The sequence below is a fragment of the Rissa tridactyla genome, chromosome 5, assembly GCF_028500815.1.
Source record: "Rissa tridactyla isolate bRisTri1 chromosome 5, bRisTri1.patW.cur.20221130, whole genome shotgun sequence".
NCBI classification, from domain to species: domain Eukaryota; kingdom Metazoa; phylum Chordata; class Aves; order Charadriiformes; family Laridae; genus Rissa; species Rissa tridactyla.
In genome coordinates this window covers 43,038,155-43,059,235 of record NC_071470.1, presented here as the reverse complement: position 1 = coordinate 43,059,235, position 21,081 = coordinate 43,038,155, and the positions used below count along the sequence as shown (strand labels likewise).

Below are 21,081 nucleotides of genomic sequence, written 5' to 3'. Positions count from 1 at the left end.
AGAATAAGGGAGGCTCCTGAAAGGCTACACTTGAGGTTTCCACTAGTATGCGGATATAAGCACTGTGAATTTACAGGACTTTATCAACCTCTCATGCAGTCAGACTTCTAACCGTGTTGTACTGTCGTGCAGTTCTTCACCTATAGATATATATATCTATGGGTATATACCTATACCTACCTTCACCATACAAGCTGAACTGCATGACTGCATTGAAATAATAGCCTTATGCACCACTGCCAATACCAAAAAGACGACATATCAGAAGAGAGAGAAAAGAATAGCTCAAATTTTGTGTATTTACTTAAAATCATCATTATAGTTCAGTTCTGAATGTGCCATCTTTTGCCAAAAAGGCACGGTTAAAGGACAATGAGGCTAAAAGAAACTTTTAATTCTAACAAAAAAGAACAACAGATTTGCTCCAACTGAAAGCTATACGAATAGCACTAGTGTCTTATAAAGGACCAGAAAATTGAAGCAAATCAAACAGCTCTGCCTATGTTGAGTACATGAATGCCATTTGAATCCCTGCACAATTATCCTGGCTGTACAGTAGAGTGCTTGCATTAGCTGTGATGCTGGCCAGACCTCTTTCCAAATAGCACATGACCTAATTCATATGTATTTTAATACTCAAAACAATATTCAGAGTTAGTTGAATGGATCATAGCCTGAATTTAATATGTGCTTCTGTTGAAAACAGGTATCTTCCCTTTTTTTAAGATCTTAGAATCTTTATTGTCGAATCTTAGTAGCTTAAGAAGTCAAACCTACAAATACCTGTGTTTTCGGCTTTGATTACTCCTGTTGCTGACTGAACTTAATGAGACCACCATTTAAATATGGACATATAAACCCATTTCAGGTTAGTTTTACTGAGAATCAGAATATGAAAAGTGCAAACCAAAGGAATACTTTTTTATTTTTTGAAGATTTCCTTAATCCTTTAATTGAGAAACTATTAGTTACAGACTTCAGTGTTACTGTTTTCACTCAAATATTGCTGAAGAAACTAGTAAGTACTTCAAAGCTGCTCCAGCTAACATAATAAGTTGTGAGTTTAGTCCTTTTGATTTATTTTTCTTTAGAGTTACCTACTGAGTCCTGTTTGCAAATATCGTTGCCCTTTTAAATGTTAAGAAAAACTTAATGCTGCCACCAGCCACTGATGCCTGAGTTAGTGAGTGCAAGGTAGGTCAGCACATAACACTTCCAAATCAGTACTCCCATTCACAGGTACGCTAGAATTTTTACACTCACTGAACTCATTTTATGGATAGTCAGGTGGCAGAGATAGATTCCTTGTCTCCAGATACAAAACAAAATCATGGTGCTTGCATAAGTCAGAAAGTAATTCATAGGCTGTTCTGACAATTTCGTGTCAGCAGCTAATGACACCAGGAATATAACTCTGGTTCAAACCTCTTGTCCTTGTTCCCCAAATAAACAATGCACTGGGATATTGCAAAGGTAGCTCAGCTAAATAAAGGCAGGTCAACGTTGCCTCAACATTATTCTCAAACTGGCAGAAAAGCAAGCAACAAACCTGAAAAACTCCACAGAAAAAGAAATCTGTGGCATACAGAATATGAGGACACAATGAGAAGCAGTGATACAAAGGAGAAGTAGTGCTGGGAACAGTGATGAAATAATTTGTTTTGTGTGGAAAACATCTGAAGAGTTTAAACGGCAAAAAAATACACGAACTATTATGCTATGTATAGCAATAAAATAATTCAAATTTATTTGGCTTTATTAGTAAGTTTTCTATATAGCAAAAATATGTAATGAAATTTTCAAGAAACTCATTTGTTGGAATTCACAATATTCCTTATTTATTTTGGTTTTATAAATCATTAACTGCTTGTTCTACTTTCATCACAATCCCTTATATGCATGAAAAAATACCATTTTACTTCTGAATATATCTAGCTTTTTATCTTCTGATCTTGATTCCCCTTTCCTCTTACCATATCAGTTTTCTACACCAGAGTTTCACGATGTCTCATATGTATGTTTGATTCTAAGGATGCTTCAACTGTTTGAATTTTCACACATTTTGTTTCAAGGCAGAAGAATAGGTATTTCTGACTTCAGAGCAATATGTTGCACAGGGCTTAAAAAAAAAATTATTTCGATATAGATAAAGAATACGTACCATGTCAGGGTACATATCTATATATCTATATATATAGATATATAGTTTAGGATGAAAAATTCCTAATTTCTGTACTGTCAAGTGACCCATAGCAAAATGTAATTTGTTTACTCATATTCTGCCTGTTTGAAAACCTGTTCAGTCTCAAATGGACTCAACGTTCAACATTTGCCCAAAGTAGTTGTTTAGTGAACAAGCAATTAAAATCTGTGGGAAGAACATCGAAGAATATATGACATCTTTAGACGCCACTCTTGCAGCTTTACTGTTATTACAGTAAAGATGAGGACAGGTATATTTCTGAAACAACTACTACAGTGTATGTTATTTTGATATATATGAGCTCTCCTCTTAGAACTACTGTTATGGAGTTGGAAAGATTAAATGATAGTGACATATTTCATTAGGCTCTGCCACCTTCCATTCCAAAGTAGCTACCAGTCAAAGGCTGCCAAACAGACCTCTGTATGTTGCATATATCAAGAGCCTAGGTTTTACTCCAAAATGCAAAAAACCCCACCCCTAACTCTTCCACGGCAAAATAATGAAAAAATGAAAATACAATGAAAAAAACCTACGATTTTTGTGTGCATTTGATTGGCACGAATACAAGGACAGGACATACTTTATTTTTCACGTTAAGTTCCAAACAATCCCAATCCTTGTATTTGTAAACCAAGTTCCAGGTAAACATCACACATTTCCACATATAAATGTTTACCTTTAGAAAACCCCCATATCATCCTTCTGTGACCAACTGACCTAATTTTTCCAGTGTGAATGACAGTATGCATGTCATTAATATATGGGGAGAACACTGTGACTCGGGAAAACTTTTTGATGACTTCAAATACACAGAAAACCTCTACAGAAAGGAGAAATATGTCAGCATGAGCGTTACATACAGAGAGGTAAGAACTCTATATTGAGTGAAAAAGAATATTTAGAGAATATTTATGCAATCTAGAAATTTTCAAATTAGTTGAATTTGATGTTTACGTCCTTGAACACTTGAACTGGCTGAGCAAACTTACAGCCATTGAGAAACTGTGAAGGACAGAAAATGTACTATTAGACTGGAAATGAATGAAAGATGAAGAAAATAAATATGGAATGTTTTACTCTTAGGTAGACATAAAAATCACATTTAAAATACAAGCTATGGAACAACTGGCTAGTGGATACTTCTAAGGAAAAATAAAAATCTAGTGATCATTATGAACAATTGAATGGTGTTTAAAAACATTACCATACCAGGATATATAAACTGGACTGCAACCTACAAAACATGTAAAATAATTCCACACAGCTCTGGCAGCGCTTAAAATAGAGCACCCTGTCCAGCCTGGTGATGAGGTTTCAAACAGGACAGGAATTAATTGATAAAAGTACAAAAAAAAGAGTAACAGAAACGATCAGAGGCCTAGAAAATAGAGTCACTGAGAAAGAGGCTCAAGGAGCGGGGATGTTCAGTCTTGAGAAAAGAGGATTCATGTAACAGCTGTCAAATAGGTAAAAGGCATCCGAAAGATACCTGAAAAGAATACCATGACGAATGTTACAAGAAATAATTGGCTTAAATTGCTGCAGAAAAGTTTCAGATTAGATTCTAGGAGGACTTTCTAATAATAAGGGCAGTGAAGTATTGAAATAAATTGTTGGAGAAGTTTATTGAATCTTAATCACTGTCTTTACAACCAGGATTAGACAAACCCGTCAGGAATGACACCTGTGTGGTCCATCTTGCTTTGAGAAAATGGGTGGGCCAGATGGCATCAAGCTTATTCAGTGAGGAAGTACAGGATAGACCTGCTCCGGGAATGAACCACTGTCAAGAGACTATTACTTGTATAAATCTTATTCATTTGCTGGAGAGACTGAAAGATGGAAAAAGGAAAATAATGCTTATGCTGGTCCACGGATCTTAGATAACTTATTTCAGCAAAATTCTGTTTGGTACTGAGTGTATTTGTGCTCTCTAAGCTCTTGAAAACCTGAGATCTGATTTGGGAACATGCTAAATATTTTTAGATAAGCTAAACCAAAAATGAATTGAACTTATAAATGCTTTGCAGTGTGAAATATGAAAAAAACAATCCTTTAATTGGACATCAAATCTCACAAATAATTTTTTTACTTCCATCTACCTGCAGAATCACCTTCTATCTGCAAAACAACACTCGTATCACACAGAGGGACTGTGTATGAGACAGTGTAAATTAGTTACTATTTGCAGATGTCTCAAATTCTACAGGGACTAAAGACATATTAAAGCAGATGAGGAATTTAGTTTAACTGTGTGGCTACTGTATAATAAAAGACATAAGACTGTACTGAACAGTGCAGAGAAAATGAGTTACCGATTAGATACAAGAGAGGTATATCCATTCTGTGTTAAGCAAGTCGAGCTCTGTGGAAGAAGCAGCAACAGAATTAAGATTGCATTATATGTCTTCCCAAAAAGAAAGACAAATGGTTCTTGTGCAACATTAACTTTGGTATTTCCCAGCATTTTATCAATTTGCGTTTTCTCACAGACTTAACTCCTTTTAGAGAATGCTACTACCTTAGTGGCAAGATAACATATTTTTCCACAGTAGTACTGTCTTGCCAGGAATATCTAGTGGCTTCTAAACAAACTAACTAAACCTAAGTAATGAGGATACATGTGATTTCTCTGGCAAGTAAGGAACAGAAGCTCATGCACCAGTGCCTTCAGGTGCAGTCTGCAGATATTCCCTCCGATTCCTCCTTTCCTTCACCTTATACACACAGGACAGCGGGAAGCAGATGTGGTACACCCCTGCAGCATACAAGTGAGCAGAAATTAGCTGCTAGGGCATTCACCTTGATCTCCAATGCATACCGCATCCTTTATGTGCTTCAAGCCCTTGATATTGAAAGACTGAAGTTAGGCCAGATATGTTAATGTATCCATTTCTACCATATGAACATAACTTTGCAGTATGAAATGTGAATTCAATGTGAATTAAAGCTTTTCGAAACTCTCGTGTGCTGAGGTATATGACACTTATAGAAATGCTTTCTAGAACACCATCTCACTTAATGTTGGGCATTTAGTAAATTATTTTTTAGCCAACCAATAACTAATACTTATGCAACTGTAAAAAGCGTTTCATCTTTGAAAGGTAACTATCACCTCTAAATGTACCTTACCTCAATAATAAGAGCTCTGGAGAAGTCCATGACCTTTTTGTGCATTTAAAGTTAAACAGGGCGTGCTATCTAAGAAAAAATATGCTGATGAACAACGGAATTCAGATTCACCTGATAATTATTAGTTCACATGCTACAAATACTTAATTCGAACATATATTTCCATATAGGGAAAAAGTTAATATTTTTTTATTTCTTATTATTACCAACTACGGTCATGGATGATGACGGAGAAGAGAATAAGAAGCCCTACTTCTGACTCCTCAGCTCTTCCACACCCTTATTCATTTAGCTTCCACTATACAGAATAGGAGAATAAGTGATCTAGCACAGGTGAAACTGGGGATATCAGTGGGCATTGGAGAATTCCAAAGTCTTGGCACCATAGCCTACAAGTTGTACACCACAGCCTTTTGCACTGCTACCTACCAACTGAATGTTCATAGGTCAAGCAGACAAACCTAGCTGTTATAGTATAAATAGAGTGGCTGAGAGAATTTCAAATATCCTCTCAAATTTACATGTTCCTAGCACAAAAGCTCACAGTTTGTCCTTCCCTGTCTGTTTTCTAGATGATCAACAATGGGTGGTTAGGAGATTTTTGTATGATGCAATCAATAGGATGTCTAAGAAAAGAGCTCTTTGCTAGTGTACCACAAAGATAGATGCTGAAGAAGAGAACGAAGTGTCAAATATTTCTTCCAGTATCATCATGCATCTTATTGGAAGAAATCTCTCCTGTAGAGCTCCACATTCATGCATCAATACAGATCCCTCTTTTCTCTACTTTTTTAGAACCTGATACCACTGACAGTTGAACAGATAATCTCTGATTACAGTACTTAGTACTGTGTGCTTTCAACTTCATTTCATGCTATTTTGCTTATCCACATTCCCCATTTCCTCACTTTATCCCCATTTCACAAAGCTTACATACATTCCCCCCTGCTCAAAATTGGCCTTTACTGTATTTTGTACAAATTGCTATGTGAAATTATGGCCTCAGATTTGAGTATCCTAAAGTAAACTATGTAAGAAACTACAATATGGTTTAATTGGGTTGGTGATTCCTGTTACCAGTCATGGGGTGGGCAGAGCGAGTGTTGATTAAGTTACGTTCCAGGTCCAGTTCAACACGGAGCATTACTTCATACAGAACATGGAAAAGAGATAAGGACTGCTTGACACAAGGGGCCAATTCCAGGCAATGACTCGTACTGCTTCTTTGTGCAGTGGTATCACTTCACAGTGATACCTGTGAAGGGCTTAAAACAGAGGTGAAAATATGGCCAGAGTTAGTGACGCTTATGCGGTAAATCTAATTTTAAAATTATTATGCCATTTTGTAATTCTTTACAAATAGCAGCCAAGAAGGCACCAACAATTGCAGTTTAGAATTTCAAACTAAAACCAGATAGACACAATGACAAGATAGCACATTTTCAACTAATTCAAGCTTTAGGAATTGAAAATTAATGTTCAAGTTTATCTATGAAGTGTCATCCAGATTTACAGATGCCTTTTTGTCCCGTCAGTAACCTATTAATCATATGTATTATGTCCCTAAAGAACAGCAGTTTGGGTAAAAAGCTTTTCAGCAAACAAGTACTACTATTTAAAATGAAAATAACATTTAAAAATATTAACGATGATGACACGCAGCTAGCATTTTGACCAAAGAACAAAAGGAAACGTGCCTATTGAACCAAGACACCCTGAGCAAAGAAAACCTTTTGTGGTTGAAAGAACTGATGATACATTGTTTACAAAGCTATGAACTAGAGAAAACAATTTACATGACAAAATGAAGATCTGTATGCACAGTTTTCTTCCTGTTCATCTCTATGGCTCCTGCCTGTTTTCTTCAGCACTCTTCAGTGCTATGGCATAACAAGAAAAGTCTGAAATCGGGTCAACTAGCTAATCAATCTTTTTCAGACACCCTAGAAAACATATTAAATCACAGAAACATGCAGATAGATGCCTACTGGGATTATTTAAATTAGGCACCTACCTGTCTTTGCTTTCATACTTAGAGGCTTTTAGAAACACATGATGCTTGGAAGCTTCTGAATATCCTTCTAGGGACGTATCTACTTTTAGAATCAGCCATCTGAATTTTTAGGCAACTACTCAGTTTGGTAAATATATACCTCACCATCTTATTCTATACATTTTGCAAACAGGTAAACTACTATTTTATACCATCAAACGAGAACGTAAAGCTTAATTCATGCTAAATGACAAAACCCTGTGTTAGCCCTACTTGAAACATACTATTTCCAGTAGATTAAAAAATATTAATAATGCTTCTAGTCATTTTTTTGTGTAAAAAATTTAATATATTACCTCATATCCAAATTAATATTTCAATATTCCTTGAAGACAATAAATTCTGTAAAAACCAAGATATTTCAAATATAAAAAAATATTAAAAAATATTTAGGGTGCGTTAAAAAAACTGATTAATAAAAGGGGTAAAAATATATAAACATATTGCTCCTACCTATATTATTACTTCTAAACTTGGCTTATTCCAAAATTATAAACACTAATGCAGTTTGAAAATACACTAACAGCTTCTTGCAGGCATACTTACACATAAAAAACTTCTCTGACATATAAACGCATATACTTAAGTCTATAAATTCTGACTCTTATTCAGAGCTCTTGCCCATATAGTCCAAATTTCAGTACTTCATCAGGCTCCTTCTTTCAAACTTCTGAAATTTTTAGCATTTAAACATTTTTAGCAGACCCAAGCTACAAATGCACAGAATGTCTTTCAACACTGTATGTACTGTACGTACATGAGATCCTTCGTGTACCTCACTGCTGGCATTCACAGTTTTGTAATTTGCAGTGGAGAAAATTTCTTGAGAGAGAGAAAAAGGAATATTGCTCAGACAAAACTAACTTTACATTTTCAAGTCCCCACTTCAAATTTGAAAATTAATATTAGAAGAAAAATTGAAAATGTGAGCAAAAACATTTAATTCTCCAAAACCACCACCTTAAAAACAGCTATTTTGGCTCAAAATCAGCCAACGAAGATCTTGACTGATTTTCAGCTGACATGCAAATTTCTGAGTAATGGCAATGGTAAAACAAAAGTAATGGCAAAGCTATAAAGCCTTATTATAAGACACAAATGCCTTGTAAAAGCATAGATTTTTTTTGTTAAAAGAATATGCTTATTGCTTATTAACATGCATTATCACTGTATTTTTAATGTGATATGGCTTCCTAAGCCATGCTGGCTGATTGCATTACTAATTAAACAAGTTCAATTTATCTAATTATATCTAAGTTGAAATATTTATAAAGTTATATGTGAGCTAAAATAGCATCTAAAGGGCGTGCTCATTAGTCTTCAATTACAGGGAAAATAATGAAAGTAATAAAAGTAATGTGCACGGATCTAGCTAGTCCGTGCTGGGTTATCCTGTCCAAGTTTTTAAGATATTTAAACTACACTATGCCAACTGGGGAAACAAAGAGGAAATCAAAAAAAGAAATTCTGTATTGTTACTTACATTTAGGTGAAACCCTAATCAGTGCACTACAGAATCACCATTTGTATCAGAAGTTAAACACACCGAGGCACTCTCAGTTTTCTTACCATCACGTTGCCTCTACAGCTCTCCACTCTGTTTTTTCACCCACCTAAAAATATATGCTAAAATTCATTTGAATTCAAACACAACCCAGAAACTACTCGATGTGTACTTCCATATGTGGCTTTGGATATTTTAAAGTGACATGATTTTGGGAGGGAAATGAATGTGGTTACCAGGCATCCCATTAGAAAACCCAAATCCCAGACAGTTTTCTGTGGTTCAACTAAAAAACTACATTATTCTACAGTTATCAAATTAATATGCCTGAGCTGTGAGAACATGTATTTGTTTAGTATCACAATGTTGAATGCTAAATGCTTCTTATTAAAGCATATGAAATAAGACTAGTATGTATATAATAGAAGACTACACAAACATCACCCCCGTTTCAATAATAATTTTAAAATTCTAAATTACAGATGTATTCTAAGCAGAGAATATTAAGTATATAAAAACATAGAACACTGGCATCCGAGCATTAGAAATACTGAAAACTTGAAGGAATATTTGAACAATCTTTATGTCTGAATTTGTTTTCAGTGAAATATTTAAATAGTAATTGGTTCGTGTTCAGAATAATTCATTGTGAACTCTTCAAAATTACAAATAAATTAAAAAAAGTCAGACTTAGAATATGATTCTTTAATGTTACAGATATTTTACCTCATTGACATCTGCTCAATTACTAGGACTGAAGCTTTTCTTTTTCTCTGGGACAGTATAACTAGTTTATAGCACTGCTATATTACATTTCCGTTACAGCATCTCATGTCACTACTTGAAACTTCACAGTATTTCAGTTTCCTGATAAGTGCGACATACATCAACAGTGTGTAAGACTATCTTTTTAGAAGCTAAACACTTTGTTCTGTTTGATTACTAAATTTAATTGCAAGTTCTAAAAAATTTTCATTTTAATAATTACATTTTTTCTAGTAATTGTCACTTCATTTGCAGTTCTGTAGCTTTTCAAATGCTTACTGTTCTGTTAATTGCTAAAGAAAACCAAAATGGCTAAGTAACATTAAGTACATCTTTTGTGCATTCTACATCTATGTTGTTCCAAAACCCTTCTTAAAAGGAAAAATAGAAATATTAAGAAATATGAAGAAAATTAAAGATGCAGAAAAAGGGTAAGAAATTAGAACCAATATACATTTATTATAACGCTCCATAACACAGGGTATATGGAACAGGCTCTGTTTTAAAGCAATAAAATGATCCATAGGTTCACTGTTACTTGATAAGCATGTATTCAAATTCCACCTTGAATAAGAGGAGACAAGACGCCACATTCATGGAAAAAAGCCCCAAGGTCCCATAGTTCAGTGCAATGGGAAGCGATGTCTGGTTTAAATACACATGTAAAAACAAATGATGCACAGGAATTAAGACAAAATAACAGAAAAAAAAGATAGCAGGCCTTTAAGTTAGATTTTTGGGTTTGGGTGTTGGTTTGTTTTTTTTTTTGGGGGGGAGAGGTATTGTTTTGTGGGATTTTTTGTTCTTTTTTTTAAGGTACCATTCTGTAGCTAGACATTTTATTCTATAGGACAAATTTAGGAAAATGATCCCTTCTAAGGACCTGTGAACTTACTGACTTCCATGGCACGCTGGTGATAGGGAGAAAGAGAGAAACTGCTTTCTGGAAAAAAAAGTATAATCATCCCATTCACGTATCTATAGTAAAATGAGAAACGTCTTTGTTGTTACATTTTCTTCCATTTCCTCACATATCTGGTGTGCCACCTTCTGTACAAGGACAATTAAGGCGGCCATGGCTCTCCCTCACGCTTGGGACATGGGAAGGAATGTTCCAAGGAGAGTGGAATTACATGCCCAGGGTGGGACGTCAGGCCATCAGAGACACAAGAAAATACAGAAATACACCACACACCACTAAACTTCTTCCTCTCTAATAAGTGCTTACATGCATTTTCCATACCATCTCCTACACTGGCACACTCTTTGGGATCTTCTTTCAGAGCATGATTACTGTAGTATTTGAAAGTTTTCACTGGGCCAAGACACAAGCCAGTTTTCTTGTTTGCCATTTGCCACTACCAAGCTCATCTTCTTTAATCCCATTCTTATCATAGCTTGTCTGCTACTGACTCTCAAAACTTGTTCCCTAGGTTGACACCATCTTGTTTCATGCCCACTTTAAATGCTCTTTAAATGCTCTCTCTCTTCCTTTATAAAAAGGTTCTTTTCCATTTGTTTCCAAAAAAATGCCCCAAAAAAAGCCTCCCAGGATCATAAAAATCCTCTTATCCCACCTAATCACCTCTTCAATTACTACCTTCTTTATCCTTCACTCCGCTGAAACCATGCTCACTAATGAGCTTCTGCTTGGTAAATCTGAGACAATCTTCTCTTTTGATCCCCCTTCTTGCAACTGACACAGCTCTTCACTATCTTCTTTACTGTTTTCTCAGGTGCCTTAATGTTTCAAACAGCTACGCAAACTTAAGAACGTTATTTATTGTCTCTTAATGCTCCAGACCCATCTTTCTTTTCAGAACTGTTCTCTGCTCCCCACCATCACTCCACAAGCATAACTATGGCAGTGGCAGCTCCGGCGTTCGGCTCCTAGGCATTTCTGCCTGCATGCAATGTGGATACATTCTTCTGGAAAAGTATTCTTGTGCCAAAATGATTCTGATTATTTTAGGTGTAATTCTAGTTACGACATTTTGAATACTTTTTTCAAAAGATGAACTTCTGCTGGTTGAAGCTACCATTCAGAGAAAGACTGTTCTCCAGATAAGCATGGATGCCTCTAAAGCAACCTAAGAGTTTAAGGAATCTGAATCTTCTCAACTATCTTCTCAACTCCCCTTTAAGCAATTTGATTTTTCTTGTTTTAGTGGCTGTCCTCTTTGACAGTTAACATACAAATTTTCATTTTCATGAATAGATTCTGAATCTGAGCTCTTTCTACATTCATTATTTTGTATCAGTATACTGCTGCTGTGATATGAGAGTTATTTAATAAACACTGACACTTGTTTCACTTTCCCCTATTTGTCCTATTTTTTTATTGGTTTGTCCTTCCAGCCTAGATTGTTTCTATTCTAGAGAAAACTTAATACTGTTTTATAAAACAATGTAAAGACATTATATAGATGAAAGCATAAGAAAATATTTTCCAGTCCATAAAGTAGCATTTTTTTATTTTTATTGAAGTATGAAAGTTTATGTATATTGTACTGTAAATCCAATATATAATTTTATATTAAGCAAACACAGTATTCTGGAAATGAGAAAAGGAAACCAAATACAATTCTTGCTAGTATAAATATGTCACCCTAGTCTAAGAAATACTGAGTGGCTCAGAATTTCAAAATATTGAAGGTTCTCTAAAGTAATTTGTCATCTAAGCTACCATCTCCATTCTCTACAGCTTTAGCAGCTATTTATTTTCAATGTAGTTGATAAAAAGAGATCAGTTATATATAATTTGGAATTTTTAGTACATCAGCCTATTTGGAAAACTGGATTAAATAACGTGAGTCACCCTTCAGATGTTTCTCTGCCTTTTTTTGAATACTACATCCTATCAATTTAAAGGTTCAGGCATTACTGGCAAAACCCATTGATAGTGGAAGCTGGAAAATCAGACAATCTCACTTCCTGAGTTTTTATTATTAGCCTTTTTTAAACATTTAATATTAATATAATAAACAATGACTTTCCAAGTATTTCTGTAAAGATCAGTTTATCCTGGTAAAGCATACTTCATGGATCAATCCAGCAAGATACATTTTATCTCACTGACTACTGGTCAGTCTCATTCAAGAAAGGTTTCTTACAAGTTTTTTGATTGCATTTTTTTTTTGAATGGGGAGTGGGAGGGTGGGAGGGGGTGGGGAGTTTGTTTGTTTGTTTGTTTTTAATTTGCCAAAAACTTTTGTTTTATTTGCCAATGTACTCAGACAATGAACCTCCACAAAAGCTCTTCATTGTAACAGTCCAATGTAGATTTGGTCTGTAAAAGGCTTTAAAGTACAGAGTGATTTTGGCTGGGTCTTGCTTGGGAACCAGATAAAGACACAAATCTTAATTTTGAGAGGCTCTTTTTGACAAAACCTACTTTTATCAGAAAAACAAATTGGTGCTAGCAGAGCACCTGGAAGAAGCTGCTTCTTCCAGCTGCAAAAATAAGAACCAGCATGCTGTCAAACAACTTATTTCAGAGAAATTACATTATTTTATTACTAAAGATGGCAGGCAATGATTTAACCTTATTTTTTTTGGCTACGTTTCAACTGACAGTTAAGTCTACAGCAGATTGCTTAGTAACAATACAGATAAAAAACGAAAGGCATAGTGAATTAGCCCAATTTAAAAAGTAATATTGATATACATTGAATCAGGCTTGTGAAAATTACTTTAATTTGCTATTGCAAAATAGATATCTATTTTGTAATAGTAAATCTATTTCTAGCAATCTTTTCTCAAGTAGAAAAAGGAACTATCAACAGCTAGGCATGTGATCAGAAAATTCACAAAAAGCTAATAAATACATTTAAAGCAATTCAACTTTTATAATAGGACACTGCTTAAAATAACATCAAAGGTTAAAAGTGTTGATGCTTATGTTTTATACTTCCTCTGAAGAAGCTGACATATACCAAACACACTACTAAGAGATACAGATTACTAAGGAGAAGTCTTAAGAACACCTCAAGTGAATAAAGGCAGCAATGATTTTAAAAAGAAAAATGTTAAATATGGGATACCCTGAGAATAAAAATCTAGGAATTCAGGTTCATGTAAAATTATAAACAAAATTTGGACCAAGTAAGCAACCAGTACCAAACTCCCCCCTCCACACACAATGTGATTTTATCCACTGGCTCTTTTTCACCTTTCTAATGAGAAAGGAATCATAATTTGGGAGACTGAAGAAAGTATTTGAATATTAAAAACAAAATCTAAATCCACATACCTATCTATTTGTAAAGTACACCAAGAATTCATATGCTCTTTTCTGACTGTTTGCTTTTCTATACCTTTTCCATCTTAGTCTGAGAAGGTAGTTTAGATCCATTATTTTTGCAGAACGTGATTTTTATTGCTATTTATACCTATAGGGATGTCATCAATCACATGAAGTTTTCACAGGTAGGAGAAAAAATACTTCATAAAAAATTCACTATCAATATGAAACCAACTCGAGTAAATGGTTGCTAACAATAAAACTGATCTAGGACTTAGTGCCAAGAGGATTCTGGAATAAAATCATGTGGCAGTGGGCATATTCTAAAGATTAATTTATTTCTGTGGTGTTTTCCTTTCACAGTACTCACAGTACTCATTGATCTTATTTAAGGTTAGATTTTGTTATGGCACAACCACGTTGTCGACCACGTTCAACCTAAGACAGCAAACTTCAGCCTAATATATCAAACACACGAGAGCTGTAATTAAAATATGCAAAAACACACTCAAAAGACAACTCATCCGACGTGTGACCGTATTTCTTTTTCTTTTGCCCTAGTGGCCATTTTTCAGTTATAATATAGTATAATATGGGAGAATTGTTCCAACAGAAACATCCAAGCCTGAGCATCATCATCTTGTCCACAGTTACACCAGCTTTACTGCACGCATGCTGCACAGCAGCCAGTTGCATTCCTGGGTAAAACAATGGCAGGAGGTAGGTTGCTGACGCAAAACACCCTATCTGAGCTGCACGCCACGTCCTTTTTATTTCCCTGTTAATCCCAGGAACGACAAAGCTAGAAACTGGCTGCCAACGCTGTCCTGGCAGCAATGACCACATTTTCTCTGGAGAATGGACAGGGTGCCAAAAATATAGGGGTACCAAAGCCCTATGCTACAGCACCGCTTGAGAATTTCTAGAGTTAAAATGAATAATGCATTCAAGTGCCAAAGTTTAGAGAAATACAGAGGTAAAACTAGACTAATGAAGTGTAAAACACAGGCAGTATTATTTAAAGGCTATTAACTAAAAATTGTTTGTAACACCACCCTGGTAGGGAAACGGCAGGATCTCTTTATACTGAATTTCTTCTCACATAATAATTAATGTTCACCTTGATTACTCAACATTTCAGCATGTAATATTTTTATTTCAACATTCTTGTAATGCTAATAATGAATACCTTACACCTGCTAACTTTTCCTTTATAGTGACTGCATGCAACTACTTGTGGGCTGAGAACACCCTATATTTAACTTAGCCTGCTAAAATGAATGGGAAACAAAACATTTGTTGCTCAACTCTGGATAAGCTCAATTTAGAACATAACCCTTCTTTCTACATTGTCTACCCATTATATCATCTTTTTTTTAAAAAAAAAGCAAAAAACATGTATGAAATATCTATAGTTACGTGATTTAATACAAACATTTGCATGGGCTTGGCCTGAAAAGGGAGGGCATACTCACAAAGTAGCGTCCACCCAATAACTGCCAGCTGCCTGGCTGTATTCTACCATGCTATTACTATTTACTGACTTATTTATTTTCAGAAAATGTATTATACAATTTGCCACAGTCATTGATAAATGCATTCTAAATACAAGAAAATTGCTATATAAACTCCTACTGGAGCTTGATGACACAATGGAACTAAACTTTGCCTGGAGTAAAGGAACACAAATATTCGTCTTTGTGTCAATTTTCAGAACAACTGCTTCTGAAATAACCTTGCAAGGACCTCTATTTTGATGCAACTGCGCCATGGAATATGAAAGCATAACATCATTGAAAAGAAATAAAAATAAATATTTATAGGCTAATACAGATCATCTGTGCACATTAACTTATTTTTTTAGCATTTTTAGCATTACTTCTGCATTAAATGCATGTAAGAGACATAGAAGTTGGATAATACATACTATTGCACTTACTGCAGCTCTGGTAATGCACTGGTATGGAAGCAGAGTATATCTATTTAATCCACTTATTTCTCATCATTCTGAGAAACACAGCTTCATCTTTAACACATGAACTGATGTAAAGATATCTGCATCTCATCATTATTTATAGACTTCTGAAAGGCCATAATGTCACTTCTGCCTATAGGACTATTTAGAATACAGCATTCCTATGTGATAAAATAGGAAATAAGCAATAAGGTTAAAACTGGCTGTGATGTTTATACTACATATCATGAAGAACGTAGGGAGAAACTGTAATGGATAAAGTAAATCAATATATACCTATATCAAATTATCTACCTTGTCTACTTAAATTACAAAATCGTAGAGACTACCGTCTGTTTTATATCTACGTGCAGGTTGGGCTTGAGGCTTAAAGACTGACTGAAACTTCACATGGCATAGCAAAAGAAATGCTAAATGGCAGTACCATTTAATGTCTAGTAAGATGCAAGCACATTTCAAGCTCTTGATAAATCACAGACAGGAGATTACTGTGAATAAAAATAAAGAGTATTTTCAAATACCTAAATTAAAACTTTAAGTCATATCATCACTGGAAAGGAATTATTTTTCTGCTCAGCCAAAGAGTTCAATTCATGTGTAGGGCCTCAGATATCTTAGTGTAAGAGTTAGAAATTGTTTAATTTTTTTTTTTTTGAAAGAAGAATTAAGATTCTTGACCAGTTCCCTATAACTAAATATTCAGTTTGTAAGAAAAGCATTTTCTAATGTAAGAGTTAGGATAAAAGCATAAGAATTGTCAAGGTTGAGAAAGCACCAATTATATTCTGATATTTTTATTTTATCAAGAGGAAAATATCCTTGGAGAGGATACTAAGTGTTCAATCCAATAGCCAGTCACTCCTGGAAATTCTAATATTTTTTTGTAAAATTCAGACATAGTGTATGATTACAGTAAAAAAAAAAAAAGAAAATTCAATACCACACATACTTTAAAATCGTTAAATACTGGGAAATATCCTAAAAATATTTTGCTTAAAATGCGATATGGAAATTTTTTTCTTTATAAGTAACAAACACAGAGCTTCTGCATTTCTGCCAATCCAATCTAGAACAATCAGCATTATTATTATTATTACTACCATATTTCTCTTGGAATACTGGATACCATCAACTATTACAAACATTTTGTTAGTGGAAGGACATGGAGTCATAATGACAGAATACAGTAGCTCCTCTTGCACTACTGAATTGCATGCCATTTGTGATGAAAATGGGTTCATCAAGAGCACACATTTCTTTCTCCTAGAGAGGATTCAGTTGTTAATATTGGCTGAAAATTCTTCTAACAAAAGTTTTAAGAGAGGATGCTAAACAAATTGATTCATTTTCAGCATTATGAAGTCCCTCCATCTCCCAAGTTCCACCTGAGCACTGTACTAATGCAGCCCCATGGTTTCTGGACTTCAGCATTACCACCATAAAAGCTTTTCTCCAAAAAAGACAGAATAAACTGGCAGTAGCATTTTTATGTTACTATTCTGTCTCCAAATAAGTATGACAGAAAAGACAGGAGGGTTTAGGAATACAGAAGGAAGATTTGACTATCGCCTTAAAATACATAAAATGCTGTTGCAAGAAGGAAAGATATGGAACAATTATTCACGTTATGACACTTTTTTATCTGGGTACATTAAATTTATGCCTAGGTATTTCAAACGTGAAGCTTCCCCTCAACAGTCAACTGGAAAATCTGACTTAACATGTTTATCATACCCTACATGAGGAGAAACGTTTTTTCCTTACTCAAAACTCTGTGTTAGTGTCTGTGGTAGACAGACTTAACCTGGAGCTCTGTTACATTGTGGAGCACTACTGTTTCATGCTGCTTAGGATTTGCTAACATTTTGCTTTCTTTTTGGTCTTACAATATACTAGAATTGCTGTAGATTGCAGTCTGTAATATATATTTTAGTCAAAACAAATAAATGTTGATTTGTGTTACAATACAGTATTTTATTTTCCAATAGCTGGAATTGACTGGAACAATGAAAGAATAACTTAGTTCTTTATTTAATTCTTACCTGAGAAGAATATGTGTGACCATCTGATCCACAAACAGGACTGGTATAAACTACTGGACACTGCTTGCAGTTTGATGAAATGGGACCACCCCTCCACTGTTTATGGCCTAAACCAGCCTCTTTCATACTGTAAGTAAACAAAAAGTATGTAATTCTGATAAGCAGTAGTAAAAATAGAACATATTCAGGGCATTTTAATGAGCCTTTACAAACAGTAAACCATACATAATTTCAGCCATAAAGTTTTCTTCTATGTAAAGAGCTGCCACGGTAGCTGTCTTCGGTAGTAGATACTCGGTCACCTTTGTACATTACTCATTGTAGTGATACTCGATGCCTGCAAATTACTTCGCTTTCTAAGACACCTTAGTAGAAAAGATGATTAAGATGATGCTTTGGTGACTTTTACACTTATTGATCAGTGAAAGATGTCTGACTTGTGTGGCATTTACCTTTTTTTTTTGTTATTAAATACTATGAATGGAGCTGTTATATTAATACTGGTGTTTTAGGAGGTAACATTTAAGTATTAGAAAACTGTATCATAAATACTTCCATAGAAACAAGTAGGTAGTCCTTCAGAGTACTCTTTGCCCCACTTTAACCATTGCCTTTCACACCTTACATTGCAGAAAATTCAGACTCTAGCACCCAATGTAAAGTTCAAAGGGAAAAAAAAAAAGGGTAACCCACTGGAGCACAGAATTGATCTGTATAAGCGTATATGTGTATGCTTATACAAACAGATAGATACAGCTAGATGGATCATTTTAACCCAGAAAAAAGCTACGCCTGGTCAGACTAAAAGTCTAAAATTAGTTACTGATGCTTCCGCAGAATACTCTCCTAGCTTTCAGTAATTTGTGGCATATGGCCATCCCCAGACAAACATATTTTCTCTTTGTAGCTTTGAATTAATTTTTATTCATGATTTTTTCCAATTGCTTTTTGCAACTATGAAGGCATTTAGCAGCCATTGTATCCTGAAACAGCTGTTTTATCAGAGTTGCCCGATTCATAGACTAACCTACAATATGTTTATATATTAAATGGCTTCCATATAAATAAGAAAATAGAACAATAAAGCATTATTTTTATATTGTGTTTTCTGCTTGGAATCTTATTGACGAATCTAAAAATGATTATGCTTAGAATACAGCAATGACATATCCGGACACACTCAAGTAGAAAATAAAAAACTCAAATCAAATCTTTAATGGAGCAAAACTCTTTCAGCTTGGCTCACCTACAGAAAATCAAGAACTATTTTGCTAATTAGTCATGAATCATTGTTTGAGAAATACTTTCCTGGAGTAATAAAAAGAAATGAAATTAGAGAAAATAAACTCCTCACCCTCCGATTTTATGATGTACAGAGTAAAAGGCTAAAAGTACACTCATAACAGTAAACTGGTGATCAAAACTAAAACCCAGTTTCTCACCTATGCTAATATTTTTATGCTGTTCATAATTTTAGTTATAAGTGTGGTCTTTAAGAAGAAAAAAAAACTTGTAAGTTATAGAAGTTTAAGTTCAGATTATGCTGTGTGGCAAAATTTTGAACTGCACAAGATTTTTACAGTGTAAACAGGAATCTGAAGTGTTGTACACAGAAATTATCAGTTACTACTGAAAAAAACCAGTAATAGCTTCAATTACATGTAACACAATGAGTGGTGAAACACCCATACAGGAAGTTTTTGTGTCCATCAGGAAGTATAAAAACAAGGAAACAATTCAAACATAGCACTCTAATTGGTAATAAATAGCAATCCTTTCTGCTGAGTTGCATGATTTGTAGATTAAGTACAAACAATTTCATTGCTACTATGGTAAAGAAAAGCAAAGTTGCTTTTCTTGTATCTTTGCTTATGTAGAATCTGTATCTTTGCTTACATAGAATCATAGTTTGGGTTGGAAGGGACCTTTGCAGGGGTGTTGGACTAGATGACCTTCAATCAGCAGGGACATCTTCAACTAGATCAGGTTGCTCAGAGCCTTGTCCAACCTAACCTTGAAGGCTTTCAGCAGTGGGGCATCCACCACTTCTCTAGGCAACCTGTTCCAGTGTTTCACCACCCTCGTGGTAAAAAATTTCTTCCTTATCCAATCTAAATCTACCCTCTTCCAGTTTAAAACCATTACCCCTTGTCCTGTCGCAACACGCCCTGCTGAAATATTTGTCCCCACCTTTCTTATAAGCCCCCTTTAGGTACTGAAAGGCCACCATAGGTCTCCCCACAGCCTTCTCTTCTCCAGGCTGAACAACCCCAGATCTCTCAGCCTGTCCTCATAGGAGAGGTGCTCCAGCCCTCTGATCACTTTCGTGGCCCTCTTCTGGACCTGCTCCAACAGGTCCATGTCTTTCCTGTGCTGAGGGCTCAAGCAGTACTCCAGGTGGGGTCTCACGAGAGCAGGGTAGAGGGGGAGAATCACCTCCCTCGACCTGCTGGCAGCCCAGGACACGGTTGGCTTTCTGGGCTCTGAACACACATTACTTGCTCATGTACAGCTTTTCATCCATCAGTACCCCCAAGTCCTTCTCCGCATGGCTGCTCTCAACCCCTTTGTCCCCCAGCTTGTATTGCTACCCGGGTTGCCCCGACCCAGGTGCAGGATCCTGCACTTGCCCTTTTTCATGAGGTTTGCATGGGCCCACTTCTTGAGCTCATCCAGGTTCCTCTGGATGGCATCTCGTCCCTCAGGTGTGTCAACCACACCACTCAGTTTGGTGTCATCTGCAAGCTTGCTGTGGGTGCACTGAATCCCACTGTCTGTCATTAATGAAGATATTGAACAGTATTGTTCCCAATATGGACCCCTGAGGGACATTGAGCCGTTGACCCCTACCCTCTGGATGTGACCATCTAACCAATTCCTCCAAATGTTTTTGAGTACCTCAGCCTTCTCCTTGTCCATTGTTACAGTTTGTCAGTCTTGCTTATCAGAGGGGGTACGCTTTCTTTGACCTTCCTTTTCTGGCTGACATACCTGTAGAAGCCCTTCTTATTATTCTTTGCATCCCTTGCCAAGTTCAGCTCCAGCTGCACCTTGGCCTTCCTGACCTCACCCCTACACAACTAGGCAGCATCCCTATACCCTTCCCAGGATACCTGTCCCTGCTTCCACTGCCTGTGCATTTCCTTCTTTCCCTTTAGTTT

At 35.5% G+C, this 21,081-nt stretch overlaps 1 protein-coding gene across 2 annotated transcripts in view; it reads right to left on the bottom strand.

The window, feature by feature from the left end:
- SPOCK3 (SPARC (osteonectin), cwcv and kazal like domains proteoglycan 3) overlaps window positions 1-21,081 on the bottom strand; it is a 287,250-nt gene that overhangs the window by 63,422 nt on the left and 202,747 nt on the right. For both annotated transcript variants that reach the window (XM_054204103.1, XM_054204102.1), the window contains one exon: window positions 17,921-18,047. In XM_054204103.1, coding sequence (XP_054060078.1) covers window positions 17,921-18,047 — 127 coding nt within the window. The remainder of the gene's footprint in view (window positions 1-17,920; window positions 18,048-21,081) is intronic.